Source organism: Penicillium solitum (assembly GCF_028829755.1).
Source record: "Penicillium solitum strain IBT 25940 chromosome Unknown utg000006l_segment0_segment0, whole genome shotgun sequence".
NCBI classification, from domain to species: domain Eukaryota; kingdom Fungi; phylum Ascomycota; class Eurotiomycetes; order Eurotiales; family Aspergillaceae; genus Penicillium; species Penicillium solitum.
The window spans coordinates 156,073-173,324 of NW_027072126.1; the positions used below are offsets into that span (position 1 = coordinate 156,073).

The 17,252-nt window shown below is 46.5% G+C and overlaps 7 protein-coding genes across 7 annotated transcripts; 4 read left to right on the plus strand and 3 right to left on the minus strand.

Annotated features, from left to right (window-relative positions):
* Nucleotides 1-1,975: 1,975 nt before the first annotated feature.
* Nucleotides 1,976-3,005, plus strand: N7455_009192 (NAD-dependent succinate-semialdehyde dehydrogenase; the record flags this gene model as incomplete). The annotated part of the gene is made up of 2 exons (XM_040962284.2): nucleotides 1,976-2,362; nucleotides 2,415-3,005. The coding sequence occupies 2 exons, from the start codon at nucleotides 1,976-1,978 to the stop codon at nucleotides 3,003-3,005; spliced, it is 978 nt and encodes a 325-aa protein (XP_040807268.2).
* A 433-nt stretch (nucleotides 3,006-3,438) lies between these two features.
* N7455_009193 (uncharacterized protein) lies at nucleotides 3,439-4,458 on the plus strand (the record flags this gene model as incomplete). The annotated part of the gene is made up of 1 exon (XM_040962287.2): nucleotides 3,439-4,458. The coding sequence occupies one exon, from the start codon at nucleotides 3,439-3,441 to the stop codon at nucleotides 4,456-4,458; it is 1,020 nt and encodes a 339-aa protein (XP_040807282.2).
* A 1,048-nt stretch (nucleotides 4,459-5,506) lies between these two features.
* Nucleotides 5,507-5,958, plus strand: N7455_009194 (Dabb family protein; the record flags this gene model as incomplete). Its single annotated transcript, XM_040962279.2, has 3 exons — nucleotides 5,507-5,572; nucleotides 5,633-5,743; nucleotides 5,794-5,958. The coding sequence occupies 3 exons, from the start codon at nucleotides 5,507-5,509 to the stop codon at nucleotides 5,956-5,958; spliced, it is 342 nt and encodes a 113-aa protein (XP_040807274.2).
* Nucleotides 5,959-7,514: 1,556 nt separating this feature from the next.
* N7455_009195 (fungal specific transcription factor domain-containing protein) lies at nucleotides 7,515-9,349 on the plus strand (the record flags this gene model as incomplete). Its single annotated transcript, XM_040962272.2, has 3 exons — nucleotides 7,515-7,602; nucleotides 7,657-8,144; nucleotides 8,198-9,349. 3 exons carry the CDS (start codon nucleotides 7,515-7,517, stop codon nucleotides 9,347-9,349), a joined length of 1,728 nt encoding a protein of 575 aa, XP_040807269.2.
* Nucleotides 9,350-9,740: 391 nt separating this feature from the next.
* Nucleotides 9,741-11,879, minus strand: N7455_009196 (Zn(II)2Cys6 transcription factor; the record flags this gene model as incomplete). The annotated part of the gene is made up of 1 exon (XM_040962280.2): nucleotides 9,741-11,879. The coding sequence occupies one exon, from the start codon at nucleotides 11,877-11,879 to the stop codon at nucleotides 9,741-9,743; it is 2,139 nt and encodes a 712-aa protein (XP_040807275.2).
* A 909-nt stretch (nucleotides 11,880-12,788) lies between these two features.
* On the minus strand, nucleotides 12,789-14,432 carry N7455_009197 (flavin-containing monooxygenase; the record flags this gene model as incomplete). The annotated part of the gene is made up of 2 exons (XM_040962282.2): nucleotides 12,789-14,220; nucleotides 14,269-14,432. 2 exons carry the CDS (start codon nucleotides 14,430-14,432, stop codon nucleotides 12,789-12,791), a joined length of 1,596 nt encoding a protein of 531 aa, XP_040807283.2.
* A 1,252-nt stretch (nucleotides 14,433-15,684) lies between these two features.
* N7455_009198 (2,3-butanediol dehydrogenase) lies at nucleotides 15,685-16,898 on the minus strand (the record flags this gene model as incomplete). Its single annotated transcript, XM_040962273.2, has 2 exons — nucleotides 15,685-16,756; nucleotides 16,816-16,898. 2 exons carry the CDS (start codon nucleotides 16,896-16,898, stop codon nucleotides 15,685-15,687), a joined length of 1,155 nt encoding a protein of 384 aa, XP_040807278.2.
* Nucleotides 16,899-17,252: the final 354 nt, after the last annotated feature.

Consider the following 17,252-nt stretch of genomic DNA (forward strand, 5'->3'; position numbering starts at 1 on the left):
ATCATGCAGATGGATGCAGTCGACATTGACGAGCCGTTTCTTGTTGATGGAGAGCCACTGCATACTATGGACGTTCAACTGCCTACAACGTTCAATCAGGTTATGCGAGACAAATTCCGAGATCAATGGTTAGATGCGATGCAGAAGCAACTAGACGATCTCGCTGCCAAAGGGACATGGACGCTGATCCGCAAACCCCCGAAAGCCAAAGTGTTACCTGGAAAATGGAGGTTAACTGTTAAGACCAACGCTGCGGACTACGTCTATGGTTTCAAAGCCCGTTGGGTGGTGTGCGGTAACTTCCAGAGCAAGAACGACAACGAGACATATGCTCCGGTTGTTGCTGAATTCATGACGAAGATCGTCTTTACGCTTATTGCTGTCTTCGGTCTACGCTGGAGACAGGTGGACTTCACTGCCGCATACCTGAATGCATCCCGCGAAGGCACCGAAGATATCTATATGAGACAACCAACTGGTTTTGAATATTCAGACGCTGACGGAGGCAAGAACGACTGGGTGTGCCTAGTCCAACAAGCTTTGTTTGGTCTAAGAGACAGTGCTTTCCTCTGGAATGAAGAGATGGATTGCAGGTTACGACAAATGGGTTTCCGCCCCCTTGACGATGATCCATGTGTCTACATCAAAGGCAACGGAGCAAAATTGACCATTATGATGATCCACGTTGACGATTTCATCATTGCTGCACCATCCGATGATGACATTGAGCAAGTTGTCAGTGAGCTTCGTCAGTACTACGACTTGAAAGACCTCGGTGAACCGAAGCAGTACCTCAAGTCTGCACTCCAGAGAAACTACGACAAACATACAATTACAATGTCTCAGAAGGCATATGTACAGAAGGTGTTACGGACATCTAACGTCACTGGTTGGAAGGATACACCATTGCCAGCTGCATGGAGAGAGACACCTGCCAATGCGGCCAATGTGCTGGATGACGAAGCATTTGATCATTACATCTCTGTGGTCGGCATGTTAAACTGGCTAGCAGTCAAGACTAGGCCAGATATTCGCTTTGCAGTTACCCGCTTACAACATCGTTTGGCAAATCCAACATTTGACGATCTCCACGCCATGCAACACGTTGTTAAGTACCTAAGACATCGGCCAGACATTGGCATCGTCCTTGGGCGCACTGACGAGCTACGATTTCATGCGCATGTTGATGCTTCACATGCGGACTGGGAAGACAGCAAGTCGACTGAGGGAAGTATATGGTACCTCGCCGGCAGTCCAGTCATGTGGACCACGAAGAAACAAACCATCACTGCCAATTCGACAACTGTTGCGGAATGGTGCGCTCTGGATCAGCCCGCTCGCGATGCTATGTGGTTATGCAAAATTGCTCGCTCCTTTATGCTGCCAGAACAACGTCCTATCGAGATCTATACAGATAACATCAATTCCCAGTTGCTCCTCGCAAAGAAGGGGGGTAAATCAGCGAACAGATGGTTGGATCTACGATGGTTCTTCGTGAAGGATGCTGTTGCACAGGGTTATGTGGAGATACGTCGTGTCGATACCAAGAGAAATGCAGCTGACGGCTTCACGAAAGCACTCGCCAAGGATCAATTTGAGACCTTCGTCAATTTGATTGGAATGGTCTGATTTGATGGGGTTTTCATTGAGTTGATTGGCACGGTTTAGGTGCATGTTTGAAATGCATCATTTGCAGGGTTTTTTACTATGACGACCAGAATTCGGGACATTTGATAGAGAGCATGTATGGTCTATGAGGGGGATGTTGGATGCCTCAGGCACCAACTGCGTGGATGCCTTGGGCATCAACCTGTAGGATAGACCAGATAGTCTCCGCACCTCTCTCTCTTCTCCCTCTCTCCGCCAGTCCGTCCAATTCATTACTGTTTTACCTGCATACATTATTCATACGTATTGCTTTAAGGAACCTGTGGGCGTGTGTGGTATTATCACGCCGTGGAATTTCCCAGCAGCAATGATCACGAGGAAAATCGCACCCGCTCTAGCGGCAGGATGCTCTGTTGTTATCAAGCCACCGCGTGAAACTCCGTTCTCAGCCCTCGCTTTATGCAAATTGGCTATCACAGCTGGTGTTCCGCCAGATTGTATTCATGTAATCCCAACGACTAGTCATGAAGTCGCATCGGAGTTGGCGATTAATGAGAAGGTTCAGAAGCTGAGCTTTACTGGGTCCACAGGAGTCGGAAAGATGCTGACACGCCTCGCCGCCGACACTATGAAACGTGTTAGCATGGAGCTTGGTGGAAATGCGCCATTCATCGTCTTTGAAGATGCTGACATAGCGAAAGCTGTTGCTGGCGCAATGATCTGTAAATTCAGATCATCTGGTCAAACTTGTGTGGTATGTTGTACCCATCTATCATCGGTACCCGCAGCTGCTCATAAACATTTAGTGCGCAAATCGGATTCTCGTTCACCGAAATGTGAAAGACCGCTTCATTGAATCGCTGGTGAAAGAAGTCGAGGCCCTCAAGCTAGGCAGAGGAGTCGATCCTGAGACTACACAAGGTCCCTTGGTCAACGCCGCAGCAGTGAAGAAGGTCGAATCTCATGTACAAGACGCTTTAAGCAAGGGTGGAGTTCTCCACACCGGAGGAAAAGCGCCTACTCACTTAGACGGCTTTTTCTATGAACCAACCATTATAAGTGAAGTAACACCTGCCATGGAGGTCGCGCATGACGAAACCTTTGGGCCGCTGGCGGCGATATTCACGTTTGACAGCGATGAAGAGGCTTTACAACTGGCAAATTCCACCACATATGGCCTAGCCGGTTATTTCTTCAGTGAGAATATTGGACGCGTGATGTCGGTGGCAAGGAAGCTACAGTGTGGCATGGTGGGCGTTAATACAGGACTAATCAGCGCCGCCGAGTCGCCTTTTGGAGGTGTCAAGGAGAGTGGGCTAGGCAGAGAAGGAAGCAAATATGGCTTGCACGAGTATCAAAACATCAAATGTGTCACAATTGGGAATTTGCAAACCTAGCTAAAAAGAGCAATGCGACATTCGGGATTCTGGAACAAAATTTGGCTTCTCTGTAGGGTAAACACGCGACGCAGGTCTTCAAACTCTATCACTCAATATTTTTTGGTCTCAGAGTGCTCGTAAATGCCTCTGGATTGGCTTTGATGAGTTCGGCAATAAAAGTTCCTCTCGGAAATACGAATGTTGTTCCGCTAAGCAATTCAACCACACTCATACCGACGGCGCAATTCATTTCCGATGGCTATAGATCCCTCAATTTGGTGGATTGGGGTGTTAATGGGGCGTCGTTGACGATTTCAAAGCAGCGGAGACATTTGTGCATATAGCCGAAGCCTGACGTCATGAAGTGGGTGGGCCAAATAGTACTTCTAGTGCCCATCGGAACACACGTTTGTCGCATCAACACATCAATTCTCAAATTACTCATTGCAATATGAGTCGATCTGTCTTTCTCATTGGTCCCGGTTTCATTGGAGGGGAGATTTTGGACCTCCTCCAGGAGAATTACAGCGTCACCACGCTGGTTCGTCGACAATCGGCTGTCGCGGATTTCGATAAGCTGGGTGTCAAGACTGTGATTGGCACTCTCGACGACGATACCATCAAAAAGCAGGTTGCTGTTAGTGATATTGTTTTCCACACGGCGACCGCGGATCACCTGCCCTCTGTTCAAGCCGTGCTTGAAGGAATCAGAGAGCGGGAGAACCAAGGCCTAGAAACAATCTACATTCACACCAGTGGCGCCAGCTTGCTCGCCGACACTGCGGCTGGTAATTACAAAAGTGATGTTGTTTTCGATGATGAAAACCCTGCCCAAATCGACGCCCTTCCGGACTCTGCACCCCACCGCTTGATCGATCTAGCCATTGTGCGTGCGCGAAAAGAATTGGCCAAGCACTCGAAGATGGCTATCATGATTCCCCCAATCATTTATGGTATCAACAGTCGTGAGAAACGTACCTCAATTCAACTACCTACGATCGCCCGTTACTCTCTTAAGCACGGGTACGCAGGTCAGGTCGGCAAGGGACTTGCGGTCTGGAATCAAGTCCATGTAAAGGATCTCGCACGCGGCTACGTGACACTCCTCCATTGGATGGAGACCAGTTCCCCTAGCGAAGTTGTTCAAAACCCCTACTTCTTTTGTGAAAATGGTCAAGAGCTCTCTTGGGGCGAATGTTCTGCTGAAATCGGCCGCATTCTCAAGAAGGCTGGCCGCATTGATGATGCGGAGCCTAAGACGATTCCTCCTGAGAACTACAACGACATTTTCGCCGATTACACCGAAACTGTCGCTGGGTCAAACTCTCGGAACCGTGCAAATCGACTTCGCAAATTGGGTTGGAAGCCATCTGAGAAGAACACCTTCGCCTCATTGGCTGAGGATGAGATCCCAACGATCATGAAGGAAATCGGTGGATTCAGCGGCTATGCTAAGCCCGTGGCTTCGTAAATATGGTCTTTTCATAACCTTGGTTTATAAACGGCGAATCGAAGGTGTTACAAAAAGCCACAATTCTTGTACTTATGTGTTCTTTCTAAGGAAGAACAAACTATACTACACAAATGCTGTGTCTGATACATATTGTTCGAAATCTATATGCCTTACTCACGGCGACATAAACAGTTGCTGTGACTAGCCTATTCCCATGAATTCTGCGTTTGAACATCTCATTTCTGAATCGGTATTCTTGTCGCTTGTATTAGAATAGCCGGTTTTTTTCATCCTCCACTCACTCGATGGGAAGGATACTCTGGTATGAAGTCTATATAGACATTATCATAACAGATGTAGCAATAATAATAATGTTTTGGCCATGTATACTAGTTGTATATATCAATGTAAAGAAAGGGAAAGAGAGAAGGGAGAAAGAAGGGAGAAGGATAGGGAGAGAGCTAGTTAGTGGATGAAGAGCCAGAGCATCATGGTATGGGCGAGAGATACTGAGCGCATTCAACACTTTATTTTGTGAATATTTCAATGGATCAGCCTTGATATTGGCAGAGATATTGGCAGAAATATCAACTTCGCATTGCAGATCTAGGTCAATAAAGTTAATGAAGTGTGGGGTGCAAACCATGACGTGGGCTTGAACTATTCTGATTTGTATGGGCCAACTGGCGGGAGTTCCGGCAATGCCGTATCTCCGTGTCATAGGGCCGGCCCTCGCTCAATTTTTTAACAGACTTTCCTTTCACCTCACCTGCGTAGACAGGAAGGGTGGAACAAGATCAAATCGTGAACGGGCGTCATGGCCCCCCGAAGAAACTCATCTGTGGATCGCCGTTTTCAAATGTTGTGTTCCGTAATGTGGGTCGTCGGAGACATTCTGACTTCGTCTTTTTATATAGCCGCGGTTGTATGGTATTTGCAATCCCAAAACCGGAACGATTGGAAATCAATTCGAATTGATGGAATGGTATTTTATATTTGCATTGCTTTAGATTTAAGAATAAAACATTTCTATCACAATCGTCGAATTAGTTCAATCGTACCCATCATGTCTGTCACGCACATTGTCCAACTTCAGTTCAAGCCATCTGTGAGCGCTGCCACAATCCAGGATGTAAGCGCTTTCCTTTTCTGCTCACCGGCTCGGTTTCACCATGTTAATGACATCTACTAGGCTTGTGATCGTATGCTAGACCTCAAGCAACGCTGCATTCACCCCGATACCCAAAAGCCATACATCGTCTCCTCAACTGGCGGTCAAGATTGTTCCGTTGAAGGAATACAGGTAAAGTTTGAAAGCCACAAAGCCCTGAGATGATGCTTATGATTGGATAGGGTGGTATTACACATGCGTTCATTGTTGAGTTTGAATCGGTCGCACACCGAGATTATTATGCCAAAACAGATCCTGGCCACCTCGCATTTGGCGCCAGCTTGATCCCTATTGTGGATAAGGTGCAAGTCATTGATTTCCAACCCGGGGTATTCGTAAAAGGATAGAGTTAGATTCAATTTCAATGCTCCACATACCAGTTGCATCCATGAATGAACCAATCCTAAACTCCCGTTTTACGTCCTTGTTTCGTGACCCATCTGTCCACTCGTCACACGCTAGGGGTGTGAACCGTTCATCGTAGCGTACGTATATATTTTCCAGGGTAGCGAGCCTGTATTAGTTAAAGCTGTCCAAGCTAGTTGAGAAGTGCCCTAGTCTCAACGGTGACACTGCCTGTACATTTGATTCATTCTGTTAGAGCAATCTACCAACAAGAATGATCGACCATCATTGCAGCATCGATCTCGAATGTTTAGTCTGCACGTTCGAGATACTAACCATTCCAAGAAAATCAGTTTCACCTTGATCTTGTATTCATTACTTTAACTGTCTCAAATTTAGTCTCTTCGTCTTAAAATGACCGAGATATTGGCAATTTGAGAAAAAATAAAATCTTCAGCTCTATATGAAACTTGGAACACAGGAGGTACAACCTTAGAATACATTCGGTGCCTAATGTGCACTTGGATTTGTATCTGCCATGGAATTATGTCTAGTGAAGTATGGTATGCTCTCGGGCATACGGGTCGATTGAGCAGTAAACACAGGAGTATACATCAAACCGCACAAGAAATGGGAGATCGACCCCAAATGATCCTCAATTCGAGAGGTGTAGAAGTGTGTTTATTCAGTCTGTAACTACTCAAGTATCTAAAAATTATATAATAAATTGCGGAACATAGGAAAAATTCCCAAGAAGGGCTGACCTCGGGAGGTGAGAGCCGAGGTGTATGCTCAGGTAGGGAGGGTCCTTGCTCCCCCATTCGAGCTCTACACTACCTAGGTGAGTATTCAGGTATATATTCCAACCTGGCAGCTGCAAATTCTCATCGACATTCCTCTAAACACGGTCAACTGAATTACGATTTCAGACTTCCCAGTCGCGTGAACTCACATGTGATGCTATTTGTACAGTATTCTAAGGTTGTGGTGTCCTGGCATGGAACGTCACTTAGGTAACTGATCTCTTGTTTGAAACTTTCATGAACCTGGAAAATCCAGAGAAAGACAAAATTCGATAGATCCTTCTGAGCTGATGTGTTTAATTAGAATGTCTCGGTCCGAAATAAACAGACGTTCTAAGGTTCTGCTCTCAGCATACAGCCGTGGCTACAAAGTATAGACTCTCGGCGTACGGGGTGGCGTGCATGCCATTTCCCCGGGATTCAAGATATACATCATAGGTCCTGCAGTGCATATTTTGAAATGCCATTCCTTCGCTGTTGATGGATTTTGGCAGACATACGATCAAGATACCCGGTGGTTGTAAAACATTCAACTTTGAAAGGGCAGGCAGTGGAAAGCCCGTTTCCCCCACAAGACACCTAACACTTCGATGAGGATATGTCCCTCTCTACTTGCTCTTCATGCGCGGTAGATGATTCGTGGTGTGACGTCCCTATTACTGGTTTTCCTTGCACGCGATGCCGCCAATTGAAAAATCAATGCTGCTCACAAGGGTTCACATCACCGGTGTTAGTATGATCTCAAATCTACTTCAATGCTTGTGGCTGAGTTCGTTCAAAGTGCTTTGGAATTCTCCGATACCAATGAATATAGCCTGTCTTACTCACCGAGCGTGAGCGCGGGTATGTTTTTACAATGATGAAACTTACGCAAATTCTTCTTCTTACATTGAACAGGTGTACATGATAGACTCCACGGCGTGCTACAAGATGGCACGCCCAGTGGCATGGCTAAAACCCCATGGGTGGATCACACTGCTCCTCTAGATAACCTAATATCAGAAATAAATGACTTTCTGGGACCGGGGCCTCCTTGCTTCTCTAAGCCAAAGCTCCCACACTATGTTCAAGATATACCTTCTTGGTTTGCCGAGGAGGATATATCTTATCTGATGTCGAAGGACGCTTTCACCACACCCGATCAAACCCTATGCCGGGAGCTTCTACGATCTTTTATCGAATGTGTTTACCCATTCATTCCAGTTCTAGATCTGAGTCGTTTACTAAACGCATTCTGCGGCAATGGCAAGTCGGAGAAAATCAGTCTCCTCCTTTTCCACGCCATCATGTTCTCCGCAGCAGCATTTGTGGATGTAAAACATCTCTACAATGCAGGCTATCAAACGAGACGAAAAGCTCGAGAGGATCTATTTTCAAAAACACGAGTGTGTGGTGTCAAAGCAATCTGTTTGGTAACGAGCACTAATAGATATCATAGGTCTTATATGACTTTGACTACGAAAATGATCGGGTCACCACCATCCAATCCTTGCTGCTGATGACATACTGGCATGAAACTCCGCAAAACCCCAAAGACTCCCAGCATTGGCTCGACGTGTGTTGGTCACTGGGGAGTTCAATTGGCCTCCATTGTGACCCTTCAACGGCGCAGATCTCCTGTGATCACCGTAGAATTTGGAAGCGGCTATGGTGGTGCCTATATACACGGAATCGTCTCATTGCCCTCAACCTGCGAAGGCCAATCAGTTTCAAAAAGAATAGTGGTCGAAATATGCCCTTTCTTGATCTCGAAGACTTCGATATCCACCGATATTCCGACAAAGCGATCAAGATCTTCGACGGCTGCGAGTTTCTCCGGGATCTCCGTCTTCAAGAGAGATCCGCTGTCAGCTTCATCGAGAAAGCAAAACTCTCTGTCCTGATTTCCGAAGTGGCAATTCTGCGCGACTTCCGAAAGGATGGGTGCCCAAGCCCAGGGACACCTGGGAATGATGAAGATGAATTTTCCGGGGCATGGATGGAGCAGTATGGGAAGACACTGGAGACGCTTCATTTATGGCATGCTAGGGCGCCAGTAGACATGGAGAGAACGAACCAACAGAACAATATTCTCTACGTTCAACATGCGTGGATTCGCCTAGTGTTCCTTACGACGCTCGGCACACTTTATCGCGAAATTGAATGTATCACCATGCCATACCATGGAAAGCCAGCATACCCGGATCGACAGGTCTTGCAGGAGATGTCTTCCATCATGCAGGATCTTCATAATTTGGGTGTTGTTTACTTACTCCCAACCACCGCAGTGGCATTGCTAGTTCCTGTTTTGGTCATGCACTTCTCCGATTTGAGATCTAGTTCAGACGGCCTGCAACTCCCGGGGTTCCAAAACTTTTATCGATGCATGAGGGTTTTATCCTCCCTTGGCGATACTTATTCATTTGCAGTCATCGTTCGTCAATTCTTTGAAGATGCTTTGGGAAATATCGGTGGTGCAAGCCCACCGGTTGTTCCAACAATGATTCAAGATCTCTTGACTTCAAAAGAGCATGAATCGCTAATCAAGGCTCAAGCCGCAAGGTCATCGGGAGATCCTGCGACCTCAAAGGGTCTCCCATCTATCTTGTAAGGTTCTTGGGTCTGGGCGGGCGTTGAGGTAAGATTGAAAGGGCCAATTACCCCATTTTCATGTACCAAAAAGGTTGTGATGAACAAAATAGGTATGGTTAGCAGATGGCTCCACTTAGTGACAACAATTACACGTATCTGTTTATTAGATCTAGCAAGAAAGCAGAGCACGAAAAGTGCGTTCGAGATGAAAGTATATGTCTTGACATACCACAAAGGTAAAAAAATGTACATAATTCATTTGGGCCTCAATACCGCCAGCACAACGCGTACTATGGGAGGTAGAGTGCCAAAAGTTCATAATCTGAATGCTGGGAGGACGTATAATACACCAAAATAGCGAAAATGTCAGCTAAGAGCATACTGAAAGTATATTTCAACTTTACAAACACTCAAAGCTGATAACCTGCCCATTCGTCTGTGGCTGGTGGGAGGAAGTTTGGCATAAGCAAGAAGTCTTCCATTCCACCCGTGAATTGTGCTTGAATAACGTCCCAGCTCAGGTCAAATGAGGCATCATGGTTAGAATCCCCAGAGAACTCCCGGTTTTCCGACGCGACATGAGGAGTTGAGGTATCACTTTGGCGATTGGGAATCGACCGACAATTTTCGTATGGCGCTCGTGACACTTGAGCAGGTCCGGTAATCATTTCTCTCTGATTTGTACATAGAAAATCAAATATCTCCATAGCCCAGTTTGCAGGGTCCCATATCCCTTTCACATCATTCAGGACAACTCGACAGTTGTCTAAATTGGCGCGCGCCATGTGGGAAACTAGCTCGTTCTGATGTTTTGTTTGTCGATAGTGCACTATGCCAGCCACAAACAATGCCGGGAAAAGCTCATGTGGTAAATCACACAGGTTGGTTTTGGTCATAAGCGTAATGGCATGGGAGGAAATTGTTCGAGCAGAGGACTCGACGATGCCGCCAAGTGGTTGTTCAGGAGATTGTGGTGGGAAATTTCCTGATTGGAGAGGAGTTGGCGTCTCAATGTATAATAAGAGCAAATAATAATTGTAGAGAAGCTCCAAGGCAATAGAGTATACAATTGGTGCACCTCTTCCATGCCAGTCTTGTAGTGAACGATGCAGGTCCGAATGCCACTGCTCGATATCCGCATGTATTTTTGCCGGGGTAAGGGACGCATTACTAGGCCCAAAGCGACAATGCAAAATCTGGCGTAAGAGAAGCGATAGCCGGCCGATCTGAATTTGATAGAAACCGTCTTCTGTGTTTTCGTGAATAAAGTCTTGAGCTGTCAATAGTTCTGTATCAGATTGTGTCAAGTTGATACGAAATGGCCTTCCCAAAAGTACAGAGCAATATGTGTCGCGTACCACCAAGGTCCACCAAAGTCGTCGAAGAAGGCCCTTGTCGCCCCTCGGTGCATCTGAGGAAGCGACCGACCGGTGAATGCCCAATGAAATAGCAAATGTGACACCAAATCCAATCCAGGAGCAGGGGTTCCAATGACTATGGGTTTCCGGGCCCCAAAAGCTCAACATGATTGCACACTGGGCCAATATGATCTTGTTCTTTTCATAGCCAAAATCAAAGAACAGTTTTGCTTTTTGGTAGTAATGGCGCCGTGCATCAAGGCGCGACCTGAAATTGGACTGATGTATTACAGCCGAGTCGCAAAACGTGGCTCCAATAAAGCAGACAGCGTGAAGCAGTAGCCAGGGTGTCTTCTGCTCGTTGTGAACTTTTTCAAGCTCTAGCTTGTTGACGATAGAGTACAGCGAGTGAAAGCGCGTCAAATACGCCGATACCAAATTGTTCAACAGCGCCTTAAGGGGAATGATGAAAGCGCCTTTTGCTTTGAGGTAAGCAATGTCTGCAGCGTCGAGATGTGAAGGGTGAATATCTTGCTGGATGACTGCCAGGTTCGCGCTATCGCGGATTTGATCGCTGGCATCGTGTAGTGGAGGGCTTGTTTCTTGGGGATATTCCTCCAAGGCAAAGGTCAAGGGTGATGCTTCACCAAGGAGGATGAGGCCGCACTGGGGCATATTCCTTTCCGTTCTCCAGCTGATGAAATCCTCAAACATTGCGGAGACTGATCGTGAAGTTGAATCTGTCGGAGTCGCGGCTAGGACACTTTCTGGTCTAGGAGGAAGCTTGGGCTCATCGGATGTAGGAGGTGGTATTAAATCGACACTGTTATGAGTCGATGAGTGTTCTGCCGGTGCAGAGTCTGGTGAAAAGGTACCCGATCTTGGATCGCTTTCTTGGGTGCTCGATGGTGTAGTAACTGCTGGAGCCTCGGCCTCTAGGTTGGTAATTTCATTTGTCGGAAGTGACTTTTGTATCTGTTTCATGGGGGACGTTTCATTCACGGGGCGTGGCAGGCGGGCAGGTTTACGATCGTATGTGCCCCGGCGCGAAGAAATCAAAGCACAACCAGCTACGCGATCCATGCGACAGCGACTGCATGGCAGACCATTCTGTACAGCATCGCATTTGATCTTCCGTTGACTGCAACGTTTGCAAGCTTTAGCTGCGCGAACCCGCGGCTTCTCGTTCATGGTGATGGCGTTATTCAAACAGCCAGACAATAGCAGAGGAAGTCATGGGGGAGCCGTGGGCTGGAATTCTAGAGATTACGCGGTGTGATCATTTGCGGGGTAATAATCCGGGGAAACTCCAGAGACGTATCCAATACATGGAAATACGCATGAATCGAATCCATAGAGTCCACGGAGGTGCAACCTTGAAATCTTTGCCTCCCACTGGCGGGAAGGGGCGCGCGTATGTATATTATGTAAGCTACGTGCCCACCTGACTGAGTAGGTGCGCCCAATATTTCAATGCATTTCAACCTTGGAAACTATATTATTGCTTATATACGGAGTAATCGAAAGTAGGCATATTTGACGCAAGTAACTCAATGAGAAATTACTTAAGTAAAAATTGGTTTTGCGAGCCTGTTAGCCTGTTGTTCCTCACAGGAACAGAAACGCCATATTACACCAACCTTGGAATGCGCAAAAGTTGGGCCACCTAGCTTCGCAAATAAGCTTTAAACCAATCTGTTGAAGGGGTGATAAATCATGATGAACGCGGGGTTTTGAGACACAAGGTGTAATCCGATATCATATAAGCGCGGCAACGTACAGATAAACCTAAATTGAACCTTGGAAATAATACTAGATGACCCGAGCGCACAAATGTGCACATATGAACCAATCGGAATATAAACCGTACGTAAACAATTTCCGGGTAGTATTTGAGATCAGCATGAAAAGACCCCTTACGCTCTTCCCGAATCTGAGCCTGCTAACTATCGTTTACTCCACTCCGCCAGGTTCACGGAATGCAAGCCTGAAATGAAAGAAACATAGCTGAAGCCACTACAAGATGGGAATAAGACTGGTAAATAATCGAATATTCCGGTTTTTCAGGAATGATCTTTCTAGGAAAGAAACATGTAATTCTCAAAATGGTTTGAATCCCTTGTTGCCACTCCGCACGACTTCCTCCAGCACATCCCTATAGTTTTTCAACCCGCCAAAGTAAAATAGCACCGACGGCTTCTTGCCAGCAACATTCGCACCGAAGATCCAAGAATCGGTTTTTCTAAACAGACTGTTGGCGCTCAATTCATCGCATATCTTGCTCCAATCTTCGACCGCGGTGGGCTCGGCCTCAACCAGAGGATGCTTCGTTCCCACTGACGCAGAATTGTTGGCTTTGAAGATGAGGGTAGAAATGAATTCCACTTGAGTTTCAATTGTAGGAGGCAAGTTGGTGAATGGGCCATTGGGTCCTAGAATCATGAAGAGGTTTGGGAAGTCAGGAACCGACACCCCGAGATAGGACTCGGGTCCTTCACTCCAAGAGTCTGCGAGGCTCTTCTCCTTCAAACCTCGGATTGACATCCTTTTGTAATTGCCATCCACTGCATCAAAACCAGTTGCAAAAACAAGAGCGTCGAGCTCCCATTCTCTCCCTTGGGTACGGATGCCAGTAGGAGTGATCTCAGCTATCGGGTTCGCTTGAATGTCGACGATATCCACACTGGACTTGTTGAACTTTTCATAGTAACCAGTATCACACAGAGGCCGACGTGCGAACCAGTCTTTGGGCATGAGTTTCTCGGCTTTCACCGGGTCCTTGACCTTTTCGCGAATCTTCCTCTTAATGAAATTTTGCGCTTCTTTGTTGGCATCTTCGTTGTATGAGATGTCGCAGAATGTGCCAAACATGAAGTAGAAGCCACTGCCTTTTTTCCAAGCTTCTTCGAAGATTTGTTCGCGTTCCTCGGGGCTGACACTGAATGTAGGCACATCGCTCTCCTTGAACCCAAAAGCAAACATGCTGTCTTTTGCTTCGGTCCAAAGTTTCTCCCATTCAATGCTTTCTCGCGCCTCAGTTGAGACCTTTTTATCGGCAGCCGGTACAACAAATTGCGGGTGTCGCTGAAACGAGACCAGTTGCTCCACTTCATCCGCTAATGCCGTAATTATCTGAACGCCGGTAGATCCATTTCCGATGACGCCAACTCTCTTATTCTTGAAATCGTGAGATGCAGGCCAACTACCCGAATGATACATTTCACCCTGGAAGGAATGTAAACCGGGGATGTTCGGGTAGTTCTGCTTGGAAAGTAGCCCAAGAGCGGTAACAAGATAGCGACTAGTGAGCTTCTTTCCTGTTGCCAACAAAACTGTCCAATGAGCTTGCTCTTCACTCCAAGAGGAAGCCACCATTTCGGTGTTGAATTGCATATACTGTCGCAAGTCGTGTCGCTTGACCACATGCTGGAGATAAGCCAGAACTTCCGGTTGCTTCAGATATTCTCGACCCCAGGGATACTCGCGCAGATCCTCCAGATCCCAAGAGTAACGGTAGAGAAATGACCGTGTGCTAATAGAGTAAGTTAATGGATGCGAGGCTTTCGGTTAATAAACTTACTCTGACATTGCACCGGGATACCTATTCCAATACCAAGTTCCTCCAACATCTGGGGCTGCTTCTATCACTTTGACAGACAAGCCTTGATCCACGAGCTTCTTGCACATATAGATACCACCAAACCCGGCCCCCACAACAATCGCGTCAAAATCAAAAGTGGCCATGCTGTCCTTCGTATAGTTATAAGTCGATTAGGTAAAACTTTGGCAAGCGGAAATGACTCGAATCTATTTTCAAAGCATATATAGGTAGTCCTTTCAGGGCTCTAGACATGAATATATAGATATATATCTTGTACTGCGCGATCAGAAGCTCGTCACTCTGGTCGATCCCGAGGTCTTTAAAGTGGGTCGTAATTTAGCCTAGCAGCACGACTTAGCCATCATGCGGGCGGAGAAAGGCTGATTGCCGTGGCTATTAGGTGGCACCAAGTGATTATCAAGTCTGGGGTTTCCTAGGGAAGATGGCAACCAAAAGAAACCTTGGAAAATAGCCGCGGACTTTTTTTTGACATGGGATATTATGCTGTGGGCACACACCCGTGGCTAGAACTTTCCCCAACCTACTAAGGTACACCGGGACCGTGGCTATATGTGTTGTACTAACCGTTTCTATCACCACTGAGACCCTATGGATCGAAGATACAATAGCGCATTGTCGTAAAGACAGTCAGGAAAAGCTGCTTTTAGGACTTTCAATCAATGATCAATATCTCGTACTTGTACTCTAGTCTCACTAACGCACAACGCGCAATAATTCTACGCAATAGTAAATGTGTGCTTATCATGTAAGTTTAGCGATCGTATTTTCTGAGCTTTATTTCTCTTTTCAATTATATTATGTCTCATCGTTGACCAGGGCCCCGAAAGGGCCACAGGATTGCGAAGATAGGGCACATACAAATGCCCATTCCGCGAACATGAATAATTAAGTTTCTTATAACTGGTGCTGCAGTAATATCAATGATAATCTTGACTATGTGTGCTAGTTAAATGTATGTATAAATGATGGAGATACAGTGAAGAGACAGAGCGAGTGAAATGGATACCTGTGAACTATGGTATGAGAGACATAATAAGCGCATATCAACAATCACGTTGTTCGATGTCCCGGTGGCTGATATTGCATGGCCAGGACTGGGAGCATGGGTACAGACAGAGTATATATGAGGCTGTGGGCTCATTTTTACCTGCAACACATTAGCACAGAAGCACCTGGGCATCACTTCTGAACATGTCTAGTGAAATATGACTAGCAGGTTAAAGGAAAACCATAGTACTATAATGAAAATCTTGTAGCTATATGAGTTTAACAGTTTATAGACTTAGTATAGACTACATTGTCATCCGTATGGAAGTAGGCATATTACCGGGGGTCGTTGGAATAATATTTCGACTTTATATTGAATTTTCTTTTTCAAAGCCGCGCAGATGGAAGGATTGAACTTGAACTCTTAGGCGGCTGAATCAAAATCTTTACATGAGCCGCCTTGTTGTTGATCAACTCGAGAAATCCCATCTGCACCACCTTTTCCAGTGGCACAATTGACGTGATCATCTCCTGGGCTGGGATACTTCCGGACTCAAGGGCCCGGATCACTTCAGCAAAATCTTCCGTGGTATAGCAAATCCCACCAATTAGTTTTTTCTCGAAGAAGGTGAGGTCATTGAGATTTAGGTGTAGAGGCTTCTCGTGAATTGCGACGTTGAAAACCGTCCCTCCGGGACGGATGGATGCAATTGCAGCATCCAAAGTAGCCTGTATACCAATTGCCTCGAATGCAACATCCACGCCATCGGGGTTCACATCTTGCACTGCCGATCGGACCGGATCTGCGCTGGCATGGTTTCGCTCGGAAGGGTCTACGACAATGTCCGCTCCAAACTTCTTTGCCATTTTTTTTCGAGAGGAGGTCATCTCACTCACTATAATCGTCTTAGCTCCCCAGAAGCGGAGGAGCATCACAATAGCCAGACCAATCGGACCCGCTCCAAGAACCAGCGCTGTCTGGTTCTTCCCAAATCCAGAAAGACGAATAGAGTGCCATGCGACAGCTAGCGGCTCGAGAAGCGCGCCCACTTCGAGTGAAACCGAATCGGGCAGAGGGAGACAACTGACAGCGTTGACAACGATTTCAGATGCGAAACCACCCCCATCTGCATTCAGTCCGTAACAGGCAAAACGCTTACAGATGTTGCTTTTTCCAAGGCTACAGGTAGTACAGGGTTCGGCCCCATAGTGTCGGTCATCAAGGGCTGGGTTCACAGCAACCTTCGATCCGACTTTAAGATCGGTCACGGCCGATCCTAGTTCAACAATGACTCCAGACATTTCATGACCGAGAGTCACTGGGAGAGATTCTCCAGTCCAAGGATTTTTTGTGCCAGGTTGTGGGGGAAATATCGGTCCATCGAGATACTCATGGATGTCGGAGCCACAGATTCCACAGTAAGCGACCTCGATTCGAATCTCGTTGGGCTTGCATGGACTAGATAGATCAGTAATTGATCTATATTTTGCAGACCGACTGATGGGAAGAAATCATACCGTGATGGGATTTGTTCGAGCCTTATATCTTCCTTCCCATAATACCGCAGGGCAGTGATGTTATGTTGTCGCATGGGCGCCATGGTGATTGAATTAATTAGGTCTTGCACCTTGGGAGGTCAATACAATAAAAATTGTAAGGTGGATCGACGTGGTGCTCTTCCTGGGATCTCCTGCTCTTATAGCGCTCACACAATTTCCTTGCTAGGGTATTGGTATCTTGATAAACCTTCTATTAAAAAAGAATGTCATACACCCGCACTTCATGATGACGGCTATAAAGCAGGTTAAAGTAAGTATATGCAATGCTCGAAGCAAAACCTTGGAAAGCAACATTGCCTTGGCCTGTGGGATATACTCCAACCGCGGCTACATATCTAGTCTAGGTATACGTACTCAACCCCGCATTTCTCCAGATTTTCTACACCTCCATGGCT